Raw genomic sequence first — 27,160 nt, 5'->3', positions numbered from 1 at the left:
GAACAACTACCACCACCAATGTGGCTCAATATTATTCGGTAAAGCCAATCTCTAACAGTGAGAGGATAGTTCAGTTTCTTTGCCCATTGAGCCCTTGGCTTCTGGACTAAACTAGTCAACAAGGTACCAGATCACTAGAGTTGATCACCAGATCAACTTCATGTGTGCCACCAGAAGTACATCAATTCACTGTTTCTAAGTAGGTCTACAAATGTTCAAGTTTATTAGAATACCAGGATTACATGAAAATTGGAGTACAATTGCTTTAGAAACATATGCAAGCCTCATTGTATTTATTTATTATGAATGCAACTACTGCTTATTTAGAGCTGTTTGATGCAGGGAGCACATTTCACCTGTGATAGCACTGGCTAAGGGCAGACACAGTGTGAGTAGGCACTCCCAAAGTTTACCCAGCACAGCAATCCTGAATATTAATATAGTCATCAAACCTCTCCTGAACAGATTGCCAGTACTGTATTGTAACAGTCACCTTAAAATCTTCACAGTTGCATTTCCTACTATAGCTAATACTGCAAATAAAGTATAGAGAAATTTAAGTAATGCCAAAACTGAGGCAACTGTATTGATCTATTGATAGCCAATCAGCAAGTTTTTAAGGTAATTATTGTAAATCATATGGGAGATTCTTGACACGAACAAACAAAAATGTGTTTTTACTGATGATTTAAACAGATTTGAGCCCAGGTATTCAAAGATTAAAGTTCAGAGTGATATTCCACTGAATCATCTTGCCCTTGAATAAAATGTATTGGCACTTAACTATTATGTTCTACACTGTAAAGTGCGTATATGAAAGTAATTAACAATAAAATATGTTTTTTAAAAACATCCTCAAAGTCATATATGATAGTTTAGTTAAATGATAAAAAGAAAAGGCTGCATTTTGCTCATGAAGGAAATAGATTGTTCTGTGCTACTAAAAAGTGTCAAGACACAGACGATTTTACACTCATTGTTTCATCATGACATCTGAAAATGTTGCCCATCCTGGTATCCAGCATCTGTAGGAAGGTTCCAGTGAAGCACTACTCTCATGAGCTGCTGGTGGCAGATGAAAGAGTAAAAAGTGTTTCTCAGAGCAGCAGTCAGGAGGGTTTTATAAAACCCTGCAGGACCAGCCTGCTCTGCTCCCTTTATGTCAGTGGGATAACTCCCACTGATTTCAAAGGGAGCCAAATTGGACCAACACTGAGCACTTTGGAAAATCCCACCAATAGTGTGCAATAATCAACAGTAGTATCCAATGGCTAAGATAGTAAAGGGTCAAAAACAGAACCAAAAGTAGTCTAAATATGAACCCTGAATTTGTGAACATTTGCTATTTACATGTAATATGCCCTGAAAGTCACAAAATTTACTCAACTGCTAGAAGGGGGCCTCATCCTCTCTGATTGAACTAACCTCGTTATCCCTAGCCTGATTCTTGCTTGCATATTTATACCTGCCTCTGGAAATTTCCACTACATGCATTCGACGAAGTGGGTATTCACCCACGAAAGCTTATGCTCCAATACGTCTGTTAGCCCTGGTCTACACTAGGACTTTAGGTCGAATTTAGCAGCGTTAAATCGATGTAAACCTGCACCCGTCCACACAATGAAGCCCTTTATTTCGACTTAAAGGGCTCTTAAAATCGATTTCCTTACTCCACCCCTGACAAGTGGATTAGCACTTAAATCGACGTTGCCGGCTCGAATTTGGGGTACTGTGGACACAATTCGATGGTATTGGCCTCCGGGAGCTATCCCAGAGTGCTCCATTATGACCGCTCTGGACAGCACTCTCAACTCAGATGCACTGGCCAGGTAGACAGGAAAAGAACCGCGAACTTTTGAATCTCATTTCCTGTTTGGCCAGCGTGGCAAGCTGCAGGTGACCATGCAGAGCTCATCAGCACAGGTGACCATGATGGAGTCCCAGAATCGCAAAAGAGCTCCAGCATGGACCGAACGGGAGGTACGGGATCTGATCGCTGTTTGGGGAGAGGAATCCGTGCTATCAGAACTCCGTTCCAGTTTTCGAAATGCCAAAACCTTTGTCAAAATCTCCCAGGGCATGAAGGACAGAGGCCATAACAGGGACGCGAAGCAGTGCCGCGTGAAACTGAAGGAGCTGAGGCAAGCCTACCAGAAAACCAGAGAGGCGAACAGCCGCTCTGGGTCAGAGCCCCAAACATGCCGCTTCTATGATGAGCTGCATGCCATTTTAGGGGGTTCAGCCACCACTACCCCAGCCGTGTTGTTTGACTCCTTCAATGGAGATGGAGGCAATACGGAAGTAGGTTTTGGGGACGAAGAAGATGATGATGAGGAGGTTGTAGATAGCTCACAGCAAGCAAGCGGAGAAACCGTTTTTTCCGACAGCCAGGAACTGTTTCTCACCCTAGACCTGGAGCCAGTACCCCCCGAACCCACCCAAGGCTGCCTCCTGGACTCAGCAGGCGGAGAAGGGACCTCTGGTGAGTGTACCTTTTAAAATGCTATACATGGTTTAAAAGCAAGCATGTGAAAGGATTACTTTGCCCTGGCATTTGCGGTTCTGCCTTTGCAAAAGGTTTCTGGGGAGGGCAGCCTTATTTCGTCCTTCATGGTAGGACACTTTACCACTCCAGGCCAGTAACACGTACTCGGGAATCACTGTAGAACAAAGCATTGCAGTGTATGTTTGCTGGCATTCAACCAAAATCCGTTCACGCGGTGGGAGGAGGCAAAATGCGACCTTGTAACGAAAGCACATGTGCTATGTATGTAATGTTAACAGCAAGGTTTACCCTGAAAGAGTGTAGCGACTGTTTTATAAAATGCGTCTTTTTAAATACCGCTGTCCCTTTTTTTTTCTCCACCAGCTGCATGTGTTTCAATGATCACAGGATCTTCTCCTTCCCAGAGGCTAGTGAAGCTTAGAAAGAAAAAAAAACGCACTCGTGATGAAATGTTCTCCGAGCTCATGCTGTCCTCCCACACTGACAGAGCACAGACGAATGCGTGGAGGCAAATAATGTCAGAGTGCAGGAAAGCACAAAATGACCAGGAGGAGAGGTGGAGGGCTGAAGAGAGTAAGTGGCAGGCTGAAGACAGGGCTGAAGCTCAAATGTGGCGGCAGCGTGATGAGAGGAGGCAGGATTCAATGCTGAGGCTGCTGCAGGACCAAACCAGTATGCTCCAGTGTATGGTTGAGCTGCAGCAAAGGCAGCTGGAGCACAGACTGCCACTGCAGCCCCTCTGTAACCAACCGCCCTCCTCCCCAAGTTCCATAGCCTCCACACCCAGACGCCCAAGAACGCGGTGGGGGGGCCTCCGGCCAACCAGCCACTCCACCACAGAGGATTGCCCAAAAAAAAGAAGGCTGTCATTCAATAAATTTTAAAGTTGTAAACTTTTAAAGTGCTGTGCTTAAAGTGCTGTGTGGCATTTTCCTTCCCTCCTCCACCACCCCTCCTGGGATACCTTGGTAGTCATCCCCCTATTTGTGTGATGAATGAATAAAGAATGCATGAATGTGAAGCAACAATGACTTTATTGGCTCTGCAAGCAATGATTAAAGGGAGGAGGGGAGGGTGGTTAGCTTACAGGGAAGTAGAGTGAACCAAGGGGCGGGGGGGTTCATCAAGGAGAAACAAACAGAACTTTCACACCGTAGCCTGGCCAGTCATGAAACTGTTTTTCAAAGCTTCTCTGATGCGTACCGCGCCCTCCTGTGCTCTTCTAACCGCCCTGGTGTCTGGCTGCGCGTAACCAGCAGCCAGGCGATTTGCCTCAACCTCCCACCCCGCCATAAACGTCTCCCCCTTACTCTCACAGATATTGTGGAGCACACAGCAAGCAGTAATAACAGTGGGAATATTGGTTTCGCTGAGGTCTAAGCGAGTCAGTAAACTGCACCAGCGCGCCTTTAAACATCCAAATGCACATTCTACCACCATTCTGCACTTGCTCAGCCTGTAGTTGAACAGCTCCTGACCACTGTCCAGGCTGCCTGTGTATGGCTTCATGAGCCATGGCATTAAGGGGTAGGCTGGGTCCCCAAGGATACATATAGGCATTTCAACATCCCCAACAGTTATTTTCTGGTCTGGGAATAAAGTCCCTTCCTGCAGCTTTTGAAACAGACCAGAGTTCCTGAAGATGCGAGCATCATGCACCTTTCCCGGCCATCCCACGTTGATGTTGGTGAAACGTCCCTTGTGATCCACCAGAGCTTGCAGCACTATCGAAAAGTACCCCTTGCGGTTTATGTACTCGGCGGCTTGGTGCTCCGGTGCCAAGATAGGGATATGGGTTCCGTCTATGGCCCCACCACAGTTAGGGAATCCCATTGCAGCAAAGCCATCCACTATGACCTGCACATTTCCCAGGGTCACTACCCTTGATATCAGCAGATCTTTGATTGAGTGGGCTACTTGCATCACAGCAGCCCCCACAGTAGATTTGCCCACTCCAAATTGATTCCCAACTGACCGGTAGCTGTCTGGCATTGCAAGCTTCCACAGGGCTATCGCCACTCGCTTCTCAACTGTGAGGGCTGCTCTCATCTTGGTATTCATGCGCTTCAGGGCAGGGGAAAGCAAGTCACAAAGTTCCATGAAAGTGCCCTTACGCATGCGAAAGTTTCGTAGCCACTGGGAATCGTCCCAGACCTGCAACACTATGCGGTCCCACCAGTCTGTGCTTGTTTCCCGAGCCCAGAATCGGCGTTCCACAGCATGAACCTGCCCCATTAGCACCATGATGCATGCATTGTCAGGGCCCATGCTTTCAGAGAAATCTGTGTCCATGTCCTGATCACTCACGGGACCGCGCTGACGTCGCCTCCTCGCCCGGTATCGCGTTGCCATGTTCTGGTGCTGCATATACTGCTGGATAATGCGTGTGGTGTTTAATGTGCTCCTAATTGCCAAAGTGAGCTGAGCGGCCTCCATGCTTGCCTTGGTATGGCGTCCGCACAGAAAAAAGGCGCGGAACGATTGTCTGCCGTTGCTCTGACGGAGGGAGGGGCGACTGACGACACGGCTTACAGGGTTGGCTTCAGGGAGCTAAAATCAACAAAGGGGGTGCCTGTACATCAAGGAGTATTTCAGGCAGGACTGCACGGAGGGTTCCAATAAGAAATGGTGCACCTAAGTTATCGTTCTTATTGGAACAAGGAGGTTAGCCTGGCCTCTGATTGATACATGGCTAGATTTACCTCGCTGCACCTTCTCTGTGAGTGACTGCAGTGTGACCTAGAGGAATGAGTCCCCTAGACAGGGGAGGAGGCAAATGAGTACAAAACAAATCTGGTCTATTTCTTGTTTTGACCCACTCCATCTATCTTTTACATCTTTGGCTGGCAGCAGACGGTGCAGAAGGACTGCATGCCATCCACATCTCATGGCTGCTCGGCAGAAGATGGTACAGTACGACTGCTAGCCATCCCCATCTCTTGCCTGCCTGGCAGAAGATGGTGCAATACGACTGCTAGCAATCCTCATCTCTTGCCTGCCTGGCAGAAGATGGTACAGTACGACTGCTAGCAGTCCGTATCGCCTGCCCGCTCACCATAAGACGGTTCAATAGGACTGACTGCAGGACTAAAGAGAATGACCTGGTCAAGTCACTCCAAATTTAGTCCCTGCGCCCATGTCTGCCCAGGCGCTCCCAGCCGATGTGGCCAGGAGCACCTCGGACACGACGAGGACGACTACCAATCGTATTGCACCGTCTGCTGCCAGAAGGCAATGGGTTGCTGCTACTGTGCAGCAAAGCCGTACCGCGTCTGCCAGCACCCAGGAGACATAGGGTGACGGTTACCTGAGCGGGCTCCATGCTTGCTGTGGTATGGCGTCTGCACAGGTAACTCAGGAAAAAAGGCGCGAAATGATTGTCTGCCCTTGCTTTCACGGAGGGAGGGAGGGAACGGGGGGCTGACGATATGTACCCAGAACCACCCGCGACAATGTTTTAGCCCCATCAGAGTGCTCCATTGTGACTGCTCTGGACAGCACTCTCAGATGCCCGATTGTTTGCCATTGCTCTGACGCTGGGAGGGGCGCTTACAGGGTTGGCTTCAGGGAGCTAAAATCAACAAAGGGGGTGGCTTTACATCAAGGAGTATTTCAGGCAGGACTTCACGGAGGGTTCCAATAAGAAATGGTGCACCTAAGTTATTGTCCTTATTGGAACAAGAAGGTTAGCCTGGCCTCTGATTGATACATGGCTAGATTTACCTCGCTGCACCTTCTCTGTAAGTGACTGCAGTGTGATCTAGAAGAATGAGTCCCCTAGACAGGGGAGGGGGGGAAGCAAATGAGTACAAAACAAATCTGGTCTATTTCTTGTTTTGATCCACTCCATCTATCTTTTACATCTTTGGCTGGCAGCAGACGGTGCAGAAGGACTGCATGCCATCCACATCTCATGGCTGCTCGGCAGAAGATGGTACAGTACGACTGCTAGCAGTCCGTATCGCCTGCCCGCTCACCATAAGACGGTTCAATAGGACTGACTGCAGGACTAAAGAGAATGATCTGGTCAAGTCACTCCAAATTTAGTCCCTGTGCCCATGTCTGCCCAGGCGCTCCTGATCGACCTCACAGAGGCGACCAGGAGCACCTCAGACATGACGATGACGGCTACCAGTCGTACTGTACCGTCTGCTGCCACAAGGCAAGGGGTTGCTGCTACTGTGTAGCAATGCCGTACCACGTCTGCCAGCACCCAGGAGACATAGGGTGACGGTTACCTGAGCGGGCTCCATGCTTGCCATGGTATGGCGTCTGCACAGGTAACTCAGGAAAAAAGGCGCGAAATGATTGTCTGCCCTTGCTTTCACGGGGGGAGGGAGGGAACGGGGGGCTGACGATATGTACCCAGAACCACCCGCGACAATGTTTTAGCCCCATCAGGCATTGGGATCTCAACCCAGAATTCCAATGGGCAGCGGAGACTGCGGGAACTGTGGGATAGCTACCCACAGTGCAACACTCCGGAAGTCGACACTTGCCTCGGTACTGTGGAAGCGCTCCGCCGAGTTAATGCACTTAATGCACTTAGAGCATTTTCTGTGGGGACACACACACTCGAATATATAAAACCGATTTCTAAAAAACCGACTTCTATAAATTCGACCTAATTTCGTAGTGTAGACATACCCTTAGTCTATAAGATGCCACAGGACTCTTTGTCGCTTTTACAAAATTTACTATTTCTCTCCCATAAATTAAAAGAAACGTGAACTTCTGTCCAAGTATTACTGTTTTAACTACTTTTTATTGCCATCAAAACTGTAACTTGTACCTTTAAGAAACATATCTAAAAAACTAGGAAATATTTAAATTTTTGCTGTCATTTGTTCTAGAAGTTCAAAGCTTAATGCTCTGTATAGTAACTGCAACCTGAAATCGTCCTTGTAGTAAATAATGGAATGTGTTCTGTCACTGAGAGAAGATTTGTTTATTACTAGTAATAAACGAATCCAAACTTCAAGGGCAATATTTGGATCTCAGTTACACTAGTGTAAATCTAGAGTAACTCTCCTGAAGTCAATGGACTGGAAGGATTTAATGTAAATGCCATTGGAATCTGGCCCCAGGTGTTTAATTATTTTAACAATAGGATTCCATTTTTCAGATTTTATTAATTCAAATTGCAGTCTCTTAAAGCAGCTGAGATTTTTTAAGGAGATTAATGCACTAATCTCCCAATGATGGGGCTCAATGCCAAATTCCAAGTATAATATATTTGGTGGTCTTAACCTACAGCCTGATCCTGCATACACTTATGCACATGAGTGATTTAACCCATGTGATAAGTCCATGGAACAACTCCTGTAGATTAATCACTCACACCCATGCATAAGTCTTTGCACGATCAGGCACACAGTCCTTAGCTGATATTTACCCACAATGCAAACAGAGTTAGCAGTCTTAGCATAGAAGAGGACCTCAAATGGCATGTCAGGAGTACTGTAAGTCAGAATTGAGGTACTATGGCTGAACCATGTGGAGGAAAGCTTGAATATTACAAGTACTTGCATTATACTGTCATAGATTTTAAGGCCAGAAGGGACCATTATGATAATTGAGTGTGACCTCTAGCCAATGATGAGCTGCCAAAATCTTGACAACGGGTTCCCTCCTCACCCCACGAGGGGGTCGTTGCCCACCCACACACCCCGGGACTCCTGCCCCATCCAACCCCCCCACGTTCCTTGACGCCCCCCCCCAGGAACCCTGCCCCATCCACCCCCCTCCCTGTCCCCTGATTACCCCCAGAACCGGGCAGGAGGGTCTCGTGGGCCACCGTAGTGGGTGCCCACCCACGCCTAAGAGCCAGAGGCACCTGCCGGGGGGTGAGGTGGAGAGTCCCGGTGGTGCTTACCTGGGGCAGCTCCCAGCAGGTACCTCTGGCTTCTAGAGGGGAAGCAGGGGGGGAGCAGCTAGGAGGGGAGTGGCCACTCCCCCCACTGATCACATCAAAAGTGGCACCTTAGGCGCCGACTCCCTGGGTGCTCCGGGCCTGGAGTACCCATGGGGAAAATTGGTGAGTGCAGAGCACCCACTGGCAGCTCCCCACCCCGCGCCTGGCCCCAGCTCACCTCCGCTCCGCCTCCTCCCCTGAATGCACCGCCCCGCTCTGCTTCTCCGCCCCCCCGGCTTCCTGTGAATCAGCTGTTTGGCAGGAAGCCGGGGAGGACTGCGAAGCAGACCACGGCTTCACACTCAGGCCGAGGGTGATGGAGGTGAGCTGGGGCAGGGAGCGGTTCCTCTGCGCGTGTTCCCCCCCCGGGTTACGTGCTGCAGCGCGGGCAGCCCTCCTTGTGCCCCACCCCCACCCCACAAGCTCACTTCCGCCTCCCTGGGCCTGAGCGGGAAGCTGCCGCTTTCTTCTCAGCCTGCCCCAGCTTCTCGCACCAGCAGCTGATTCGCGGGACGCCGGGGGGGGGGCGGAGAAGCAGAGCGGGGCGGCGCATTCAGGGGAGGAGGCGGAGGCGGAGCGGAGGTGAGGTGAGCTGGGGCCGGGGGTGGGGCGGGGAGCTGCCGGTGGGTGCTCTGCACCCACCAAATTTTCCCCTTGGGTGCTCCAGGGTTGGAGCACTCGTGGAGTCGGTGCCTAAGGTGCCACTTTTGGCCAGTTAAATTTAGAAGCCCTTTTAGAACCGGTTGTCCCTCGTGGAACAACCGGTTCTAAAAGGGCTTCTAAATTTAACAACCAGTTCTAGCAAACCGGTGCGAACCGGCTCCACCTCACCACTGCCTCTAGCGTAACACAGGCCAAAGAACCGCACGCAATAATTCCTACATCAAGTCCATAACTTCTGTTGGAGTTAAAGCATCTCTTTTAGAAAGCTATCCAGTCTTGATTTAATGATGGCAAGTGATGGAGAATCTACTACATCCCTAAATACTTGGGCCTTCATCCAGTGTTATCAGTCTCTTAATTTCATGGTCATTGAAATGCACTACAAATATACACACAATGAAAGAGAAAACATTCAATCCTTCAGAGTTTTAGTACAATATTAATAAAGCTATAACCAATAGGGAAAACTAAACAGTAAAGCAATGGAGAGCTAAATACTGCTCACATTTGCACCACTGTAAATCTGGAATAACTCCACTGAAATTACTGCAGCTACTCTAGATTTTATCTAGTGTAACTGAGATCAGAATATACTATGATTTTAGTCTGTAAGAAAGCACAGAGGAATTACTTTCCTTCCAAGACCTGTGACTTGTTTTTACAGACTCAGGAATACTGAAAACAGCTATTTTTTTTCATTTCTTGCTGTCTTAAATTGAACAAATAAAAATTATTACCTTCGTGCTGCTGATTCTTTGATGGAGTCAAAGTGTCAACTGCATCTTGGATCTGTTCGGCATTGTTTTTAAAAGCAGTGAGAAAGTCCCTTAAAGCAACCTCTGAAGCTTCCGCTTTAAGGTTTATGCAAGAAGAAAGAACATCCGTAAAGAAAGTGGGGTGGGGGAGAGACAGACAGAGGGACAGACATGTTATCTAGTGTACTCTGGAGAGCAAGCCCAGTTCTGACAGCTGAAATACTACAACAGTACAGGGGGGGAAAATGTTCAGCACTTCCTACAAGGAAGTCCAGACATATAGTACACTTATGTGTCTATGTATTGTGATACAGCAGGCCAGAAGGCAGCAGGAGAGTGATATAGGAGAGATATATGGATATGTAAGCCACAGGATGAGGTGAAGCCTTATTCCCTGTAGAGGGAAGAAAGGTTTCTATAGATTAATTAAAAGCACCTGAAGCCAATTAGAGCATCTGAAGCCAGTCACCTGATAAAAACCCCCTGCTTCAATCAGCTAGGGGAAGGACTTGAAGTAGAGAAGAGTTTGAAGAAGTGCCGTGGCTGGCTAGAAGACCAAGACCCTAGATAAAGAGACACCGGCTTGTGCAGAGAGAGGGCAGGAAGCCCACAAGCTGAAGAGCAGGAGAGGGAAGTAGCACGGGGAAGGAAGCACTAGTTCAAGTGGTTTGCCACTATCCCTAGGGTCCCTGGGCTGGGACCTGGAGTAGAGGGCGGGCCCGGGTCTCTCCCTCTCCACTACCCTTCTCTGGGTTACTAGTGGGACAGTAGATACCCTAGTTCAGGGGCAGAAAACTGTGCCCTGACCCCCACGCCCAGAAGAGGAAGCGCAGGACCCATCATAATTGTGCCAGCAATTTGCCACAGTGTGTACATATGAACACAGAATGACTGCAAAATGATGAAAAAGTTTATCCCATAAGCATGGTGAGTATCACTTAGGATTGAAAATTCCACCTTGATTCATTAGCACAAACTATGCCAATTTACATGGGATGAGGTGCTGAATTTTTGCATAAAAGTTGCTGAATTTTTTTTTAAAGAGACACCTTTAGAGAGTGAACAGTATTTGCAGTATTGTATTTTTATTTTTTTATTATCTAAAGTAGAAATCAGTTTGTCGATGCTCCATTTTAAATTTGTCTCTTTACATTTCATATTGAGTTAGTAATGTCATTACCTACAACACTCTATTACTCTCTAAGTACCTTTCCCAGATGTGAAGAAGAGCTCTGTGTGGCTCGAAAGTGTGTCTCTTTCACCAACAGTAGTTGGTCCAATAAAATATATTACCTCCTCCACCTTGTCTCTCTAAATTATTTACTACCTTTTTTTTTAAGATCACATTTGTAACTAGTATAAAATGACCATATGTTTGTGGACTTTTCTGTGCTAAAATTGAAAGGAAAAAGAAAATAGAACAGACTTGTATATTTGCCTTCCTTTGTTGTGATATGGGTTGTAATGATTTTTTATTAATTTAAATGTCTTCATCATTGCATGAGATTTTAGTTTGTTTTGTACTCTTCTTGAAAATGTAATAAAGAAAATATGAAAAAACCCACACTAGAGTTCATACTGCATATTAAGGATGAATTTTTACACATTTATTTCCCAATACATTTTTTTAATAAAAAGTAATAAACACATTTTTATTTTCCTTATGAATGCCATATAATACTGTTATACCATATATTATGTATTTTATGTAAGGAATTTTGAATTTTTGAGTCTACAAATGTGCATAGAAAATCCAGTATACAGATGAAGGGATTATTTATAATACAGTGAAGAAAAACCAGTGCTAGGTGGGATTGGTGCTGATTGTAAATTACAGCTTTGCAGATCTTTTATTTAATGTTTATCGATATTTTCCAACTGGTTTTAGTTTGTGCTGCTGGAAATATCACAAAAATACACACTAACCTTGTAGTGGTGAACATAGAACTGACACAACGTTCTCTTGAAAAGTGTGGTAGGCTTGCTTTATCCCCTCAAAAACAGCTTCAGTGTACTTAACTTGGAGGTTGTATAGGCTTTTATGGAAATTGAGTTCAGCTTGCAGAGCATGTATCTAGAAGACAAAATACATATAAAACATAATGATGGTTAGCTACAATAATTACCATTATTCACATCCTATGCGGAGGTCACATTCAAAATTTTCTTCTGTTTTGAGAGACATTGCCAGTCCCAGAACAATTCCCCATTTTAAGCATAGGCAATCTCTCTCAGAATGGCAGAATCTTTTAAAGTGTGAATAGACTGGGAATTGGAATTTCCAGCCTGTGGGAAATTTCACATTTCTGACTTGTTTGGTTGTTTGTTCTGATTTGGAAGAAGCTGGAAATTCAGATTTTTTCCAGGGAACAGACATTTTTGAAAAGTTCAATTTCAGAATAACCAAAACAGATTTTTTTTTAAACTTCTGCACTAGCAAACCAAGCAGCCCAGGGAGCATATTTGAAGCTTAAATACACCATTAATATAGTGAATTACAAGCAGTGTAGTTCAGCACAGAAATCTTTTAGGACCTGATCCAGTGTGCCATTGAAGTCAACAGGGAATCTTTCCATTGATTTAAATGGGCTATGGCTCAGGCCCTTTAAAGAATTATTATAAATGTAACTGTAGCACAGGGGAAGGTAAACTACAGCCTGGGGGCTGCATCCGGCCCTACAGACATTTTAATCCAGCCCTCAAGCTCCAACCGGGGAGCAGGGTCCAGGGCATGCCCTGCTCTGGCACTCCAACTGAGGAGCGGGGTCAGGGGCTTGCCCCACTCCACGCAGCTCCGGGAAGCAGCAACGTGTCCCCCCTCCAGCTCCTACACATAGGGGCAGCCAGGGGGCTCCACATGCTGCCCCCGCCCCAAGCGCCACCCCCGCAGCTCCCATTGGCCAGGAACCACGGCCAATGGGAGCTGCAGGGAGCTGCTTGAGGTAAGCACCACCCAGAGCCTGCACCCCTGCCACCTTTCTGCACCCCAATTCCCTGCCCCAGCCCTGATTCCCCTCCTCCCTCAAACCCCTCGGTCCCAGCCCAGAGGACCCTCCTGTACCCACAACCCCAGAGCCCGTACCTCCAGCTGGAGTCCTCACCTCCTCCCGCACCCCAACCCCCAATTTTGTGAGCATTCGTGGTCCACCATACAATTTCCATACCCAGATGTGGCCCTTGGGCCAAAAAGTTTGCCCACCCCTGCTCTAGCAAAATCTCTGTGAGCATTGAGAAACAGATGGTTTCTAGTGACCAAATATTTTTTTTCTTTCAACACCATAATTTTTTTAAGTGTTGTGAGGAAAAAAAAATGTTAACACAAAGCTTATATAAAACACTACAAATATTTTCCATTATTTCAATGTGTTAAAAATAATAAAATCCATAAAATACGGATGGGTCTTTGTTTCTGCATATCAGTATTGCTGTGGATGAATCCATATTTCCATTCTCAGAAACTGTTTTCTAAGCCCAGCTGGAGAGTTCCCCCTGAAGTGAGCAGAAAATTGGATGTGGAAATATTCCACTCTCCACTTGGTATTTCAGAGGGAGAAGTTATAGCTGAAAAGCCACAGTAAGGAATCAGATTCTCATAAAGAAAAGGTGGTTTGGCATTATTAATTACTATTGTCATGACTTATTTATTAAGCACCAAGATGTACATGGTGCTGTACAAATCAGTCCCTTCCCCCAAAGATCTGATGATCCAAAAAAGAGAAACAGAGAAGATTAAGAAGGATGGAAAATTCAGAGGCAGGAATGGCGCTTTTTTTAAAAAAAAATACTGTTAATTAATTTGGATTAGTGCTGTAAATTCATGCAGTAACAGTTAACAATCAGGAAAAAGGGTGGCAACATTACCACAGGGGAAAAAATGAGCTCTCTTTCATTGCTAACTCAGTGAGTCTGGATAGCCCACAGGGATTGAAACAAAAACCAATGGCCTCTAGAAAACACAATACTTTGCCTACATCTCTGTTCATTTGAAGCGCGTAGAAAAGAACAAACCTCCAAATTAGTCGAGTCTTAGGCTTTTCCAGACCTTAGATCAAACATTCAAAGACTAGTAAGCTGTACTGGAAGAAAAACGCAGAGCAGAATTACAAGAAACCCAAGGAAGTTGTCATCTACATAATGTAACAACTGTCATATCCAAATGTTAGTCAGGTAACAGAGTAGTGCCTATAAATGCAATGAGTAATATCTTGGACCCACTGAAGTCAATAGTAAAACTCCCATTGACTTCAATGAAGCTTTTATATTTCTAGTAACTGAAATGACAGTCTGCAAGATGCTTCCTCAACACAATGGCCTTTCTGTGGGCTCTTCTTCATGAATGATATGGCTGTCTGAACAGTTATGAATACTTACATTAACTTTATTTTTGATGAAGAGGCAAAAACCTATAACTAGTAATGTCCTAATTGGTCCCTTTGGCAGTCCTGATAATATGAAACTCTCATTAATGAGAGTAACCCTCTTATCCATCCTGATAGCATTAGACCTCTTTGGATTAGAGAATCCAACAAAACAAAAACCCAAAACTGAACTATATTCTAGGCTAGGAGAACTTGAAGTCCATCTTTCAAAATGTACCATATGAACTGATATTGCCAGTGAGCCTGGGTAGAGATGAGGAGACAGGAAAAACTACATACACTTAGTTGTCAAATGCTTCTCATCACACCTAATTAAAATATGAACAGACAGCTCTTGCGGAGCACTTTGCACTGAGCAATGGTAAAGTAGAGAAGGACCTGATATAGCATACCTTTCCCAACAGGATTACCTGAGTGAGAGAGAGAGAGATTTAGCCTTTGCCCCCATTCTTTGGTTCTGACATTCTTACAGTGACTACAGTTCTATGCCATATGGAGACCAGGCCTATCATGACAACATGATCAGTGGATGATGCTTAAAAGAAAGTGACGCTTAAAGGAGTAAGACCTATGAACAATTGGACTCTCATTCTCAGACTCCAAATAAAGGTCTAAAATCACTTTGCTGTGGTGATGCTCAAGAAAGGACTGAGTGCTTTCAGGGAACCTTGTTTTGAAAACTGGACCGTTGTTGATGTTCCTTGATTTTTTCATTGTTTTCATGGTCTTTGAAACAGACAAGATTGTATGAACAAAGGAAATTATTGGAAGAACCTAGTAAAGATCTTCTATGGACAACCTACGTTCCCCATGACCTGATTGTAGACTGAATTTGGATGCGGGACAGTGTCATTCATTCATTCATTCATCTTAGCACTGTATACAATGAGAATGTGCATAATTTCTTTTTTTAAGTAATTTTTATTTTATTTTCTATGTTATGGGCCTAACCAGTTAATACAGCCTTCATACTCTCGGGTTTGGCATTCCTTGAGGTGTAATAAGTTATTCTCATTGGTCAATAGTCTAGAGCCTGACATTTTCTTTGCTCGTTTCCACCCCTGGAAGAAAGTGGAAACTTCATCCAACAACTAGATCTCATCTCCTGCTCTGCTCCAGTCTTCCAGCCTGACTTCTACCAAGATGATAGGTCTTTATCCACCAGAGCAAACTCCTATCTCAAAAGACAGCAACCACAGCCACCATCAACCGCTTAACTGTAAAGAAGCACTCTTTCCTTTTCCTTCTCCTTCACCTGTCTTTATCTAGTGTTTGTCTGTGTTACTCTGTCTGATTTAGGGAAACTAAATTTTCTGAAAAAAACTTTTGGCTTTGTTATAACCCAATTAATATTGTCCATCATAAAGAGCTGAATTTGATTTTGTGACTTGCAATTTGCTTTGCTTTATGAAATTAAAATCAGAATATTTTGTACACCGTGTTTTAATACTGAGATAAACCTCAGACCATCCAAAAGAATGTTATCTTCTTTGCACTAGCTATGAAGTGCTTTAAATAACACCCATCTAATCAATGAACCATGAATATTTAGTGTCAGAGAAGCTGCACACAATGTTTTATTCCTTTTTGATTGGTTGGGTTGAGCTTTTTAATAAGCACCTGCACTGTGGTTTTGATCAGCCTTTTACTAGTGAGAGACTAGAACAGCTGTGCTGAGAAAGCAGAGCACACAACTGTTTTCGCCTTATCATTATTTGACTTACAGTTTTTGTGGCTATTGCATTCCACATTTTTATTACAATATTCTGCCAATAAAATTCTTCATTAAAGCACCTGGAGGAACTCCCTCACTCCCACTCCCCTCCACTTAAATATAGGAAGTTTACATAAAGTAACCCCAACCAATATTTCCATTAAATTTGAAAAAGTAGTTGATTTTAGGAGCACATTGTGAGTGTGTAAGCACTGCCCATTACCTTACCTACGTCATCTTCCCACCTCCAAACAGTTTGCTGCTTCCCTTTTCCCCATTAGCAGGACATAAGAATGGCCATACTGGGTCAGAACACAGGTCCATCAGGCCCACTATCCTGTCTTCTGATAGCCGCCAATGCCCCAGAGGGAATGAACAGAACACGTAATCATCAAATGATCCATCCCGTCACCCATTCCCAGCTTTTGGCAAACAGAGGCTAGGGACACCATACCTGCCCATCCTGGCTAATAGCCACTGATGGACCTATCCACCATGAATGTATCTAGTTCTTTTTTTAACCCTATTATAGTCTTGGCCTTCACAACATCCTCTGGCAAAGAGTTCCACAGGTTGACTGTTCATTGCATGAAGAAATACTTCCTTTTGTTTTAAACCTGTTGCCTATTAACTATCTGCTTCCCCAAGCTAGATCTTTAGGAGGTAATGTATAAGATGGGAATGGTGTGAAAATATCCTTGATGTTAGGTTCAAGAGTGACCTAAAGATGCTGCATACCTATCCCAAATTAACTCCAGTTTAGAACACTGATGTTGAGGAAGGAATCTTTGTGACATGGTAAGTAGCATTACAAAGCCCTGAGAAGACCATACTTTATTTGTTCTGCAAGTTCCATTTTACTGAAAAGTTTTATCCATTTTTGTTTTTTTAAGACTGGCCTGGTCTGAAAGGTTGAATAAACTGTTATTATGGATGCCAGCTTGGTTACTGAAATTACAACTAAAACTGCAAGAGGAGAGATGTGGGGACATAATCTAAATTTACTTGTATTCAGTTAATATGTAAATGTCCTCTTCTTTCTTCATCTTTAGCTTATTGTCAACATTTAAATTTGGTTGGCCCTACCTCTGCATGGAAAACTGCGTTAGTGGAAGATCTGAATGACGTGCACTTTGAAAACTTATGTTGATTACTAAGGAGCTATATCTTGAAAGAAAACATTTGTCTTTAATCAAGAAAAAATATTTATCTTTTGGAACAACTTCAGTTTCCAGCCCTGAAGAATCCCGATTCTACACTTCAGGGAGGCCAGATTGAGAGACTGTTGCATACAAGAGAGATCCAGTAAACCTGCCAAACATCTGGCAAAGAGACCCAGAGGAATACTAGGCCAGATCAAGAAATGTCCTGCTAGTGAGCTGATGAGACAGAGATAACTTAAACAACTGATTGAGAGACAAAGCTGTAAGAAGACAAGACCATAACCAGAGACCAACTACTTAGGAATAGGGAGACGCCAGCTCCACTTGGAACAACAGCATCCACAAATCTATTTCCAAAACATACCTGAATGTATTATGGGAGAAAATGGCTCCTTTATTAAAATCCTTTGCAAAAGGATGTTGGTGTTTTCTAATGAAGGATTTACAAATGAATTACTGGGCATATTCTTAATAATCCTTGTTAAGACAATTTCATGGGTTATTTTAATTTGCCAAAGAAAAATCCTGCAAACATGATAGAGCCAATAGAAATTTTCCAAATTTTGATTTTTCTGATAAAAAACAGAGATGAAAAATCCATCCTGTTATTTTGACATACTACAGAGCCAGCCAGAATTTTTCAAAATTCAAAATTCCAACAAAAAGAGACAAAAAGACAAAAAACGTTCTTCTTTTCTGACCGCCGCTAAAATCTGATGTACAAAATGAAAACTTTTGTCTCACTGTTTTATAAAGTATGTTTTGTAACGTCTACACATACTAAGCTGAATACTTATTACTACTACGACGACTAGTGATTTCTTGTGTTTATATTGAACAGAACATAAAAGGGCCCTTGTTTGTACTCATTGTGTCTTAGCTAAAAAACATTGGTTCAGGCACTTTTTTTTTTAAGAGTAAAATAGCAACTGATGCTGAAATGGGAATGTGCATTTGAAATTTCAGATGTTTTTCTGATTAACCTTTCCCCCTTTCTTTCTTTTGCATAGTAACCAAAACATATGATCCCTCTGTAACATTTTTGTTACCATATGTGCCTGATTTATGGTTTATGGGCTTCCCTCTGTTCTATGCTGTACAGCAGAGCAAAGGAGAAGAACAAGGGATGGAAAGGCCTCTGAAGCCATGGAAGGCAGGGTAGCAAAACTAATTAGAGATACTTCCCTCTTCCCCAGGACTCAGTATAAGCTCCTCCTTACGATCATTAAACAGATGCTGAATCCACAGACTAGGGTGGACTTAAACCTGCTATGTTCAGTGTTCTGTGCTCAATAGTAACTAATTTCCAAACAGAAATTTATTTATTTGTTAGTACAGCATTAAATCACTTTTGTTGCTTTCCCCCACCTTAGAGAGGGAGCTAATCTGCAGACATAAGGAGATGAGGGATGGGTGGGGTGAGGGTAGACAGTGATATCCCAGCTCCTAAAAGATTGCTGCCATGAAGAAAAAGGTCTGGCACTGTCACGGAGGAACCAGTCTTCTTTATACATTTATCTACACAGCTAAAGGGTCATTTTCTCTGTCTCTTCTATAATGCCAAAAACCCCTCTCCATGATGAGGAAAATGTGTCAGTTCTCTCATAGGGTTGCCACCCTTCCAAGTTTTCCCAGGAAGATGCCTTTTTGAGGTAGTTGTCCTGGGAAATCCGTAAGGGTGCTCAGTAGATACTGCCAACTCTCCAGTTTTGTGGGCTGAGGTTCATCTGGGATATCCCTTTGGGGGGGGGGGGGGGGAAGGCAGGGAGGGGAAGGTACCTCACAGGTGGAAACCCTACTCAAATGCCACTGAGACTCCAGATTTTATTTTCCAACCTCAGGTTTCTGGCGAGTGAACAAACCTAAGTGATTCCCTGTGGGGTTACCTAGAGAATAAGTTAATAAAACCCAAGAGCCACATTATTGAACTTTTAGGAGGTATAGCAGAAATTTTATATCTTATATTCACCACAGAGAATTCTTCCAACCCAAGACAGTGACCCCACTTGACCTCCTCTGGGATGCTCCTCTGCACCATGTCATCAGAGTAGGACTCAACCCCTGCCTGCAACCTTTCCCTAATACCGCACCAGTGCCCAGCATTTCCCCCATGCACCTTCTTAGGCCTTCCCAGCCTCCTACAATGCCCACTCCATACATTCTCTCCTCCTGCCTTTCCCAGAGCCCTTCCTCTTACTTCCATTCCAAGACTGGAAAGCATGACTCTGTGCCGCAGAGTTTCCTCCCAGTTTCCTACCCTGTCTTTGCCTCTCCCCCTTTATGCACATACAACTCTGCCCAGAGTGCCTCTATGCTGTGGAACAACATATGGAGAGTCAGGACTGAGGCATTTCTCAGCGTGGTCCAAAATCAGGCAAAACAGTAAAGAATGGCTTTCATCTACCTGGTGTAAAACCAAACACTTCTTTACTAACAAAGCCTCTGTACCTCTTATAAGCAGTATAGCAACTGGCTTTTTCCGGGAAGGCAAGATGTTCAGTTTCCCAGTTCTTCCTGGGCCCTTCCTGATCCTATTTTTCCCGAGATTGTGAGGGGAGAGAGAGAGAGCTCTTTTGCTGCCTCCTCTTTATATCTCTGTTCTAATGAAATACATTGTTAGCGCCATCCCTGACTACCTTAAAGTCTAAACTATGTACATCCCCATCAGAAGCTCTGACTAACCCACTCTCTCTCACAAAACATGACAACAAATTAAGCTGCACTCCTCCCTTGTAAAGTCAACAGCCCAAATGTGAAATTTTGGAGTGTGTAGTCTAAAACATTTTGGAAGTTTGAGGAGCCAAAAATATTTAGAGGTTTTTTTTATAGACAATCACAGAGATTTTTTTAAAAATAACATTAAGACTTTAAGAAGTTACATCTTGATTTTTTCCAAATGTCAGATAAATTCTGCTGTGGGATGCAATGTGACATGGGAAGTTTCAGGGGGGACTTATTTGTTTTGGGGGAAGATGACTGGGAGAGTGGGCTGCTTAATAATTAGGCCTACAACAAAAAGCTGGCTTCGTCCTTTGCTCTGGAGTGGCTACCACTCTCTAACTCTAAAACTGCTTTCCCAAGAGTGTAGTATTAAGTGAATATACATGAACCACCCAAAGGTATTTTATATGCAATAAATTTTCAGTTTCAGAGACACTGTTCAAAACATCAAACCCAAGTGTTTCTGGAGAGTTGTACATCTGGATTGTTATTTTTTTCTACTGTTTCTTGTTAGTAATAGAGCATTCTGTTACATAATTCAATGTCAAAATATTGAATATTTTAGTATTATTTACATAGCATCATAAATAATAAAGGCAATAATGGAGGTTGTGGAATCTCCATCATTGGAGATTCTTAAGAGCAGGTTAGACAAACACCTGTAAGGAATGGTCTAGATAATTAATTCTGTCTCAGGTGCAGGGGTGCTGCCAAGGACCCGGAGTGCCGCCAGGTGAGTAAAAAGGGATTCTCAAGAGGAGCCTCCCCAGCCGGGAGCTCAGGCGGGCCGGATAGGATGGTCCAGCAGGCCAGATGTGGCCCGCAGGCTGCAGTTTGCCCAACCCTTAACAACCAGTTCTAAACCGGCTTCTGAATTTAACAACCGGTTCACGCGAACCGGTGCGAACCAGCTCCAGATCACCACTGATTATACCACATCCCCATATAACACCAGTCTAAGGACAAGGATTTAAAGGATTTGATCAGGTGTTTTGGCATTCAGAAATATCGATCAGATGCACTCATGAGAAAGTGTATGTAGTTTTCTTCCTACAGTAAAATCATTCTTGTAACAAATGATTTCAGCAAAACACATTTTGCAATAACTGGTTTAAGAACAACGAATATGAAATAATTTTTTAAAATGTTTTGAATTACATATTTAGACCTCCGGTCAGGACAGCATGCCCATTTAGGAAAGGTGCCTAATTTTAAGCACATGCAAATGTTAAGCATGTTGAACTGGAACCTAAATCAATACAACTGACTGTTCTGAAGCCAAGAAAAGGTGGGTGAGGTAATGTCTTTTATTGGACTAACTTCTGTGGGTCAGAGAGACAAGCTTTAGAAAGCAACAGAAGTTGGTCGAATAACAGATACCATCTCACCCACCGTGTCTCTCTAATATCCTGGGGCCAGATACACAGATACAACATTGCATACAACAATGTGCTGAGGCTGTACAGTTTCATGAGAAATTTAGTTTAAAAAATCCTCTTAATGGAGACCAAAGGATTGGAATTGGCTACAGTTAGCAACCAAAAGAAAGATGTTTTTCTCCCAAGTTAAAAATGTAAATGGCATTGAAGCAATACCAAATTCAGACTTTAGCCCCTGTTGAATCTCAGACTCAGGACCAGCTCGAAGCATCAGCAAAGCAAGCACATGCTTGGGGCGGCACAATTTCAGGGGCAGCATTCCAGCCATCGATTTTTTTTTTTTTTTTTGTCTTGGGCAGTTGCGCTCTCGGAACTTGGGGTGGCAAATATACTAGAGCCGACACTGCTCAGACTTCTAATCCTTTCATGGGAGTGCTTCTCTGAACTACCTAATTTCTTTACGTATCTATTTTATTATAGCCCCTTCATGATTATCCACTTACTGAGGTCCAAGGAAAACATGAAATTAACATACAAACTGATTCCATTGCTTTTCTTGCAGACTAACTGACCAATATCTATTGCTGTGATTATATTCTTGGCCAATCTATAGACTCCACCGCAAGGCCCCAATTCCACAAACACTTAAGTGCTAATTTTAAGCATGTAAGTAGTCCCAATGAGCACACATGTTAAGTGTTTGCAGGATCAGGGCCTGCGTTTATTACAGTTCTGTCCTCCAGACGTTGACTTGCTCCTTTCGGACTAATTGTTTTGTTTATACTTAGCAGATCACACAGTAGTATTCTGAGTTTTACTGCTACTAAACACATCATAAACTGACCATCAGTTTCTCAATTCTTTTTCACCACCTTCTTCATCTGAGGCTGATACCATATTTAGGGGAGTCGTAACAAATTTACAGTATTAGGAACAGCAGACAAAGCATGGTAATAGCAGACAAGAGTGAATGGTAAGTGTCAGTGTTGGACAAGGAGATACTTCAAAGACTTGAGAAGAATTCTCTGGGAATCAATAATGGATAGTTCTGGAGATGCCACTGTATTGGCAAGGGCACAGCTGGCTCCCAGCAAGGTCACTAGGCAACCCCGCAAGCACAGCTGGGTCCAGTGAGCCCCCTCAAACCGTTGTGCTTCCTGATTGGGCACAAGAGTCAGTAGTCTGCTACTTGAGTCTTGCAGCTGCTCAGTGTGTACCATGCCTGCAGCTGTGCTTACCCTGCTCTCACTTCCGCTGCCTTGCTCAAGTCCTACTCCTGCTCCAGCCCCAGCCTCCCTATCCATTCTGATTTCTGACTCCTAGCTTTGGCTACATCCGTGACTCTGACTCCAGCTTACTCTTCAGTTTAGACTTCAACTTCTGACTCCAGTTCTGAACTTGACTTGGCCCTTGACTCTGGCTTTACCCTTGGTGCCTGATCCCTGGATCTTGACTTGTCCTTACCCAAACTGCCACCACAACCACCAGGCAAGGTCCTGCTCCACTCACTAGATAGGCTGCCCAGGCCCCAGCAGCTTACATGTATGCTCCAAAATATTAAGAAACAAGAAGAGCTTCAACATTGTGCTACTCGGTTATGTGATCCATGACATAAATAATGTACGGAAAGAGCACCACTAGGGTGGATTATCAGAGATAAGTCATTCATGCTATCTAGATACTGACCCATCCATAATGGTATAAATATAATAAGTACTAATACTAATTATATAAGAAAGCTTCTGCTATTAAAGATGAATATATTGATATAATTTTCATTATATTCCCTGGTAGGTTTCAAAATAACTTGATTGCTCTCACAAAAGAGCTACTGGGGAAAAAAAGACTAGATTTAAAGTTTAAAGCTAGGGAAACTGGAAAACATTTATGCGTTTGCATCTTCCTCCTAAATCAAAACATTATGCAATTTTCTATACTTTGCTATAATACTGTGCCGCAGTAAATGTCTTTTGTTGTAATTTTGAAGTTATAAATAAATTCTTTGGTTTTTTCAACCAATTCCTATTGTGCAGCAATTCTTTGAAATCTACAAGCATTAAACATCAGAGATAAGTTAAGGCACACATTGTCTTTTTCTATACTGTTTCTGCATCCATGTACGTAGAAGAATTAAACCTTTTAATAACAACCTTTTAATAACACAGCAATTATGAATAAGATTACAAGCAATTCAGATTAAATGAATGCATACATAAAAGCTTAAAGATCAAGTTTCTCAGGCTGTTTTTAACTGCTATGGTGTAAATACAAGTATTATAACCCTCCTCAAATATCGTTTTACACATTTCCTGTTCAATCTGTGCTCAAACATAGATAACTTGTTTCTTTAATATTAAGTAGAACGGGAACTTACTAGCCGTAAAATCTGATTATTGTAGCCTATAGTGTGGAACTTCCACAGATCATACACATAAAAGTCCAGACAGAAGCAGGGCTGTTTCTTCTTATGAGTTTATACAGGACCTACAACAATGGGCTCTGATTAGGACTTGGAACCTCTAAACTCTACTATATTATTATGAGAAAATAATATTGAAGACTAATAGTGCTTACTGTTTAAACACTGCCTCATCAAACTCATGCTTCAGTTTTTGAATCCAGACCAAAACAGACTGTATATTATTCCAATCATAATATTAACAAGTCACAAGTTTAATTACTTAAAGCACTCTTAATGCTTCTCACAGAACTGCCATGAAATCTAATTAATTAGACAGGCTCTACTTTGATAAATCCATAAATTGACTGTGTAAATAACAGAGTGTCTCATTAATACCAGCTCTCAACAGATGTGAGGTTAAAAAGCTTTGGCAGACCAGGAAGACTGACATTCTGATGGTCTTAATTCTGAACTTGCTAATGTCTCATATTGTTAATTTCAGCTTTGCAAACATTAGACAATATGAAAAAAATGGAAACAATTTTAGTTATCTTTTCCCTCTTGTTACAGAGAGTTGGAGTCAATCTTTTTCAAATATTTGAATTTACTGTTTGTTGATATATTTTAATGTTAAACAGATTCAGTGCAATGATCCTGAATGGATCCTTTTTATGCATATCCAACAATACCTATAAATCTACAAGAGGCTAAAAAATAAACATGCTCCACACGTGGTAACATTTATTTATGGGAGAGCATTTTACTTCCCTTGATCAATGCAAAATAAAGCTTGGTATTAAAAATACTTGGTTCTATAGCTATTTATAATTTTGAAATACTTTTCTTTATCAGACAAGCTGTAAAAATGTTTTGAAAAAGTATATTGACAATTCAATGTAAAATAATTGACATTATACTGAAACATTATCTAGTATATATAAACATACAGAAAGTACAAATGGGCCACATGTGGAAAAACAAAACAAAGAATCAGATTTTGGCTGGCCTAGAGCTAGGAGCCTTTTCTGAAATGTTGCACCCTTGTTCCAGTGCCTGTATTCTCTCTGCTTTACCACCACCCCCCACTGCTACACCACCAGCCAGTGGAACAAAGCCAACACAACAGGAGCTTCAGGGGAGTCAAAAGCAATTTAAAAAAAAACTACACATGCAGAAAAAAAATTAAAACTTCAGTAAACCCAGCAATATTCCCTCACCTGTTGTATTGCCATTAGTCTGGAATAATTAGAAGCTTTCACCAGGGCTTCTGCAGCCCTTTTGGCCCGTTGCTGAGGGGCACCCTTGGGAAATGCAGGCAATATTGCAAGCACATTCTCCACCGTGAATTCTTGGCTCCAGTTTTACCTGTAAAACATTTGCAAATTCCAATTATACAAACCACCACTTTAATTAACAGTGTTTTTAGAATTCATTAAAGTTTCAACAAAACATGTGGAAAGAGAGTACATGCTGCAGGACTAAATAATTCAGTAACATGCAAGGCACCTCCTGTACACACGGAATGAGTTTTAACCACTGAGCTCCTTATACTATCTGCAGGAGACACCACTAATCCAAACATCCCTATTTAAACATTTCAGAGTGTAACACACTTTTAAAACATGGACGGCAATAACCTTTCAATATAAAAGACAAATAAAACAGAAAGCATCTGCTCATTGGTTTGAAACCAGTTTGTCTGCATCTGATATATCAGCACAAGGTTGAAGGTTAAAAGCCTCTTTTGTTGTTGTCTTGTGGTACTGTTAATATATGATTTACAAGATTATACACAATTTGGTGTTAACACATAAATGTACATTTCTCTGCTACAGCAGAAGGGAACTTAAGCCTAATTCTGCTAGTGATTCATGACAGAAATAGCATTTGTAAGCTAATACTGTTGGACTAAAATTTAGCCCACAAACGCTCTACTAGGTTACAGACTAACTTACATCTCTTACAGTGACAGTTAATGGGATACTTGGCTGACAGGGAATATGCGTGAGCAGACCTGGAAGCCTTATTCTGCTTAGTGCAGAATGAGGAATAATCTATGAAGTGCATTCAAGCAGTGGGCACTTACTACACCTGTACAAAAGGCACTCTCCCTGTCCCAGCACTAGTCTCCAGGTACTAACCAGTGTGTTTGGGGGGGAAGGAAAGCTATGGCTTGCCTATGTCCCCAACCCATTTCCTTAGTACAGCAAGCAGGGCTTCATCTCCCCTATCTGCCCTTGCACTCACAGCTGCATTATTATTATGATCTGTTCTAAAATACCGCCAGTCTCCAGACACTATTTGCCATTGCAGCGCACCCTTGCAGTGGTAACCATAATTTGGCCCTAAGCATTTTGTGGGATGTGTGAAATTTGTGGTATTTATAATAATTTGTATCAATCTATAACCATGTGTAGGTTTACTTTTACACAGAACTATAGGTAAATTATGCAGTGATGAAGACACATATCACCACATGATAGTGTTTGTTTGTTTTTAGTCCCTTTTCTAATCCTTCCTTTATTTATATAATTTTTAAAATGAAGCTCTACAGCAACTTGTGGAAGAGTACAAAAAGCTTCTTTTTTAATTTTTTAACCAAGGTTCACAAATCTTCAGAATATTTCACCACAGTAATTTTCAATGATCATATGGTTGGTTACTTCTTTGTAAAGAGATAATCAAAAACCGTCAGCATGTTAATACTCCAATGGAACTTGTGCTAAATTGCATGCCCTTTTTTTTGCAGACATTCCCACCACTCCATTCCTAGTTATGTATGTGTCTGTGCTCCATGGAGCATTATTTGGTCTAATTAAATATGGTTAAAAGAGCACTTAAAGAATTTCAGAAAACAGACCCAAAAACAAATAAATGATGTTCAGAAGTGGAAAGCACTACCTAATCTAGACAAATTGTTCTTTCAGCATCATCATTATCCTGATGTAACAGACCCACACACAATTATAAAGTCCAAACAGTCTACTATAAGAAAAAAATGGTTGTTTGGAACTAAATTTATTTTTTAAAAAGAGCACAAAATATGCACCAGGACCCCACTGTGCTAGGCACTTTACAAACACAGAACGAAAAGATAGCCCCTTCCCCAAAGAGCTTCCAGTCAGTATTACAAATGTGACCCATATGCCCACGTTGTCACACACTCACTCTTACTAGCTGAAACATCACTCATAGTAGGGTTGCAGCCAGTGAACAAGGTTCCCCCTTCACTTCCTTCTCCCAGCTACCAAACGCTACTCATGGGCATTACCCCCAAAGATTCACTTTTCCCTCTGTTGGCTCCCTCATCCCCCACTCTGCATCTCAATGCAGCACACTGGAGCAGGATGCAATAGATGACCAGCAGTGCTGCTTCCTGCTCCTAAGCAGCAGCATTCCATCCTTGGAGGCACCTATGGCATGAGGAAGATATGGCTACAGGGAATGCAATAAAGTTCAGGGAGAGAAAGGATGGAGGCAAAGTGAGAAGAGGGAGACTGGTCCATTGCAGGAAATAGGCCAACAAATAAAGTGGCAGAGAAAGGGCCAAGGCTGGGATCTACAT

General features: G+C 43.0%; 2 protein-coding genes across 2 annotated transcripts in view; one reads left to right on the top strand and one right to left on the bottom strand.

Annotated features, from left to right (window-relative positions):
* Nucleotides 1-24,948, bottom strand: part of LOC125637390 (uncharacterized) — a 35,506-nt gene extending 10,558 nt beyond the window's left edge. Inside the window, exons 1-2 of the mRNA XM_048851792.2 lie at nt 24,813-24,948; nt 11,765-11,912 (exon numbers count right to left, since the gene is read on the bottom strand). Coding sequence (XP_048707749.2) covers nt 11,765-11,912; nt 24,813-24,827 — 163 coding nt within the window. The 5' untranslated portion in view covers nt 24,828-24,948. The remainder of the gene's footprint in view (nt 1-11,764; nt 11,913-24,812) is intronic.
* Nucleotides 1,549-3,407, top strand: LOC125636846 (uncharacterized). Its single transcript, XM_048850615.2, has 2 exons — nt 1,549-2,482; nt 2,870-3,407. The coding sequence occupies exons 1-2, from the start codon at nt 1,903-1,905 to the stop codon at nt 3,388-3,390; spliced, it is 1,101 nt and encodes a 366-aa protein (XP_048706572.2). The 5' UTR covers nt 1,549-1,902; the 3' UTR covers nt 3,391-3,407.
* Nucleotides 24,949-27,160: the final 2,212 nt, after the last annotated feature.

This window comes from Caretta caretta, chromosome 5, assembly GCF_965140235.1.
Source record: "Caretta caretta isolate rCarCar2 chromosome 5, rCarCar1.hap1, whole genome shotgun sequence".
Lineage (NCBI taxonomy): Eukaryota > Metazoa > Chordata > Testudines > Cheloniidae > Caretta > Caretta caretta.
The sequence above is the reverse complement of the archived record's forward strand: the minus strand, read 5'-3'. Positions and strand labels throughout refer to the sequence as shown.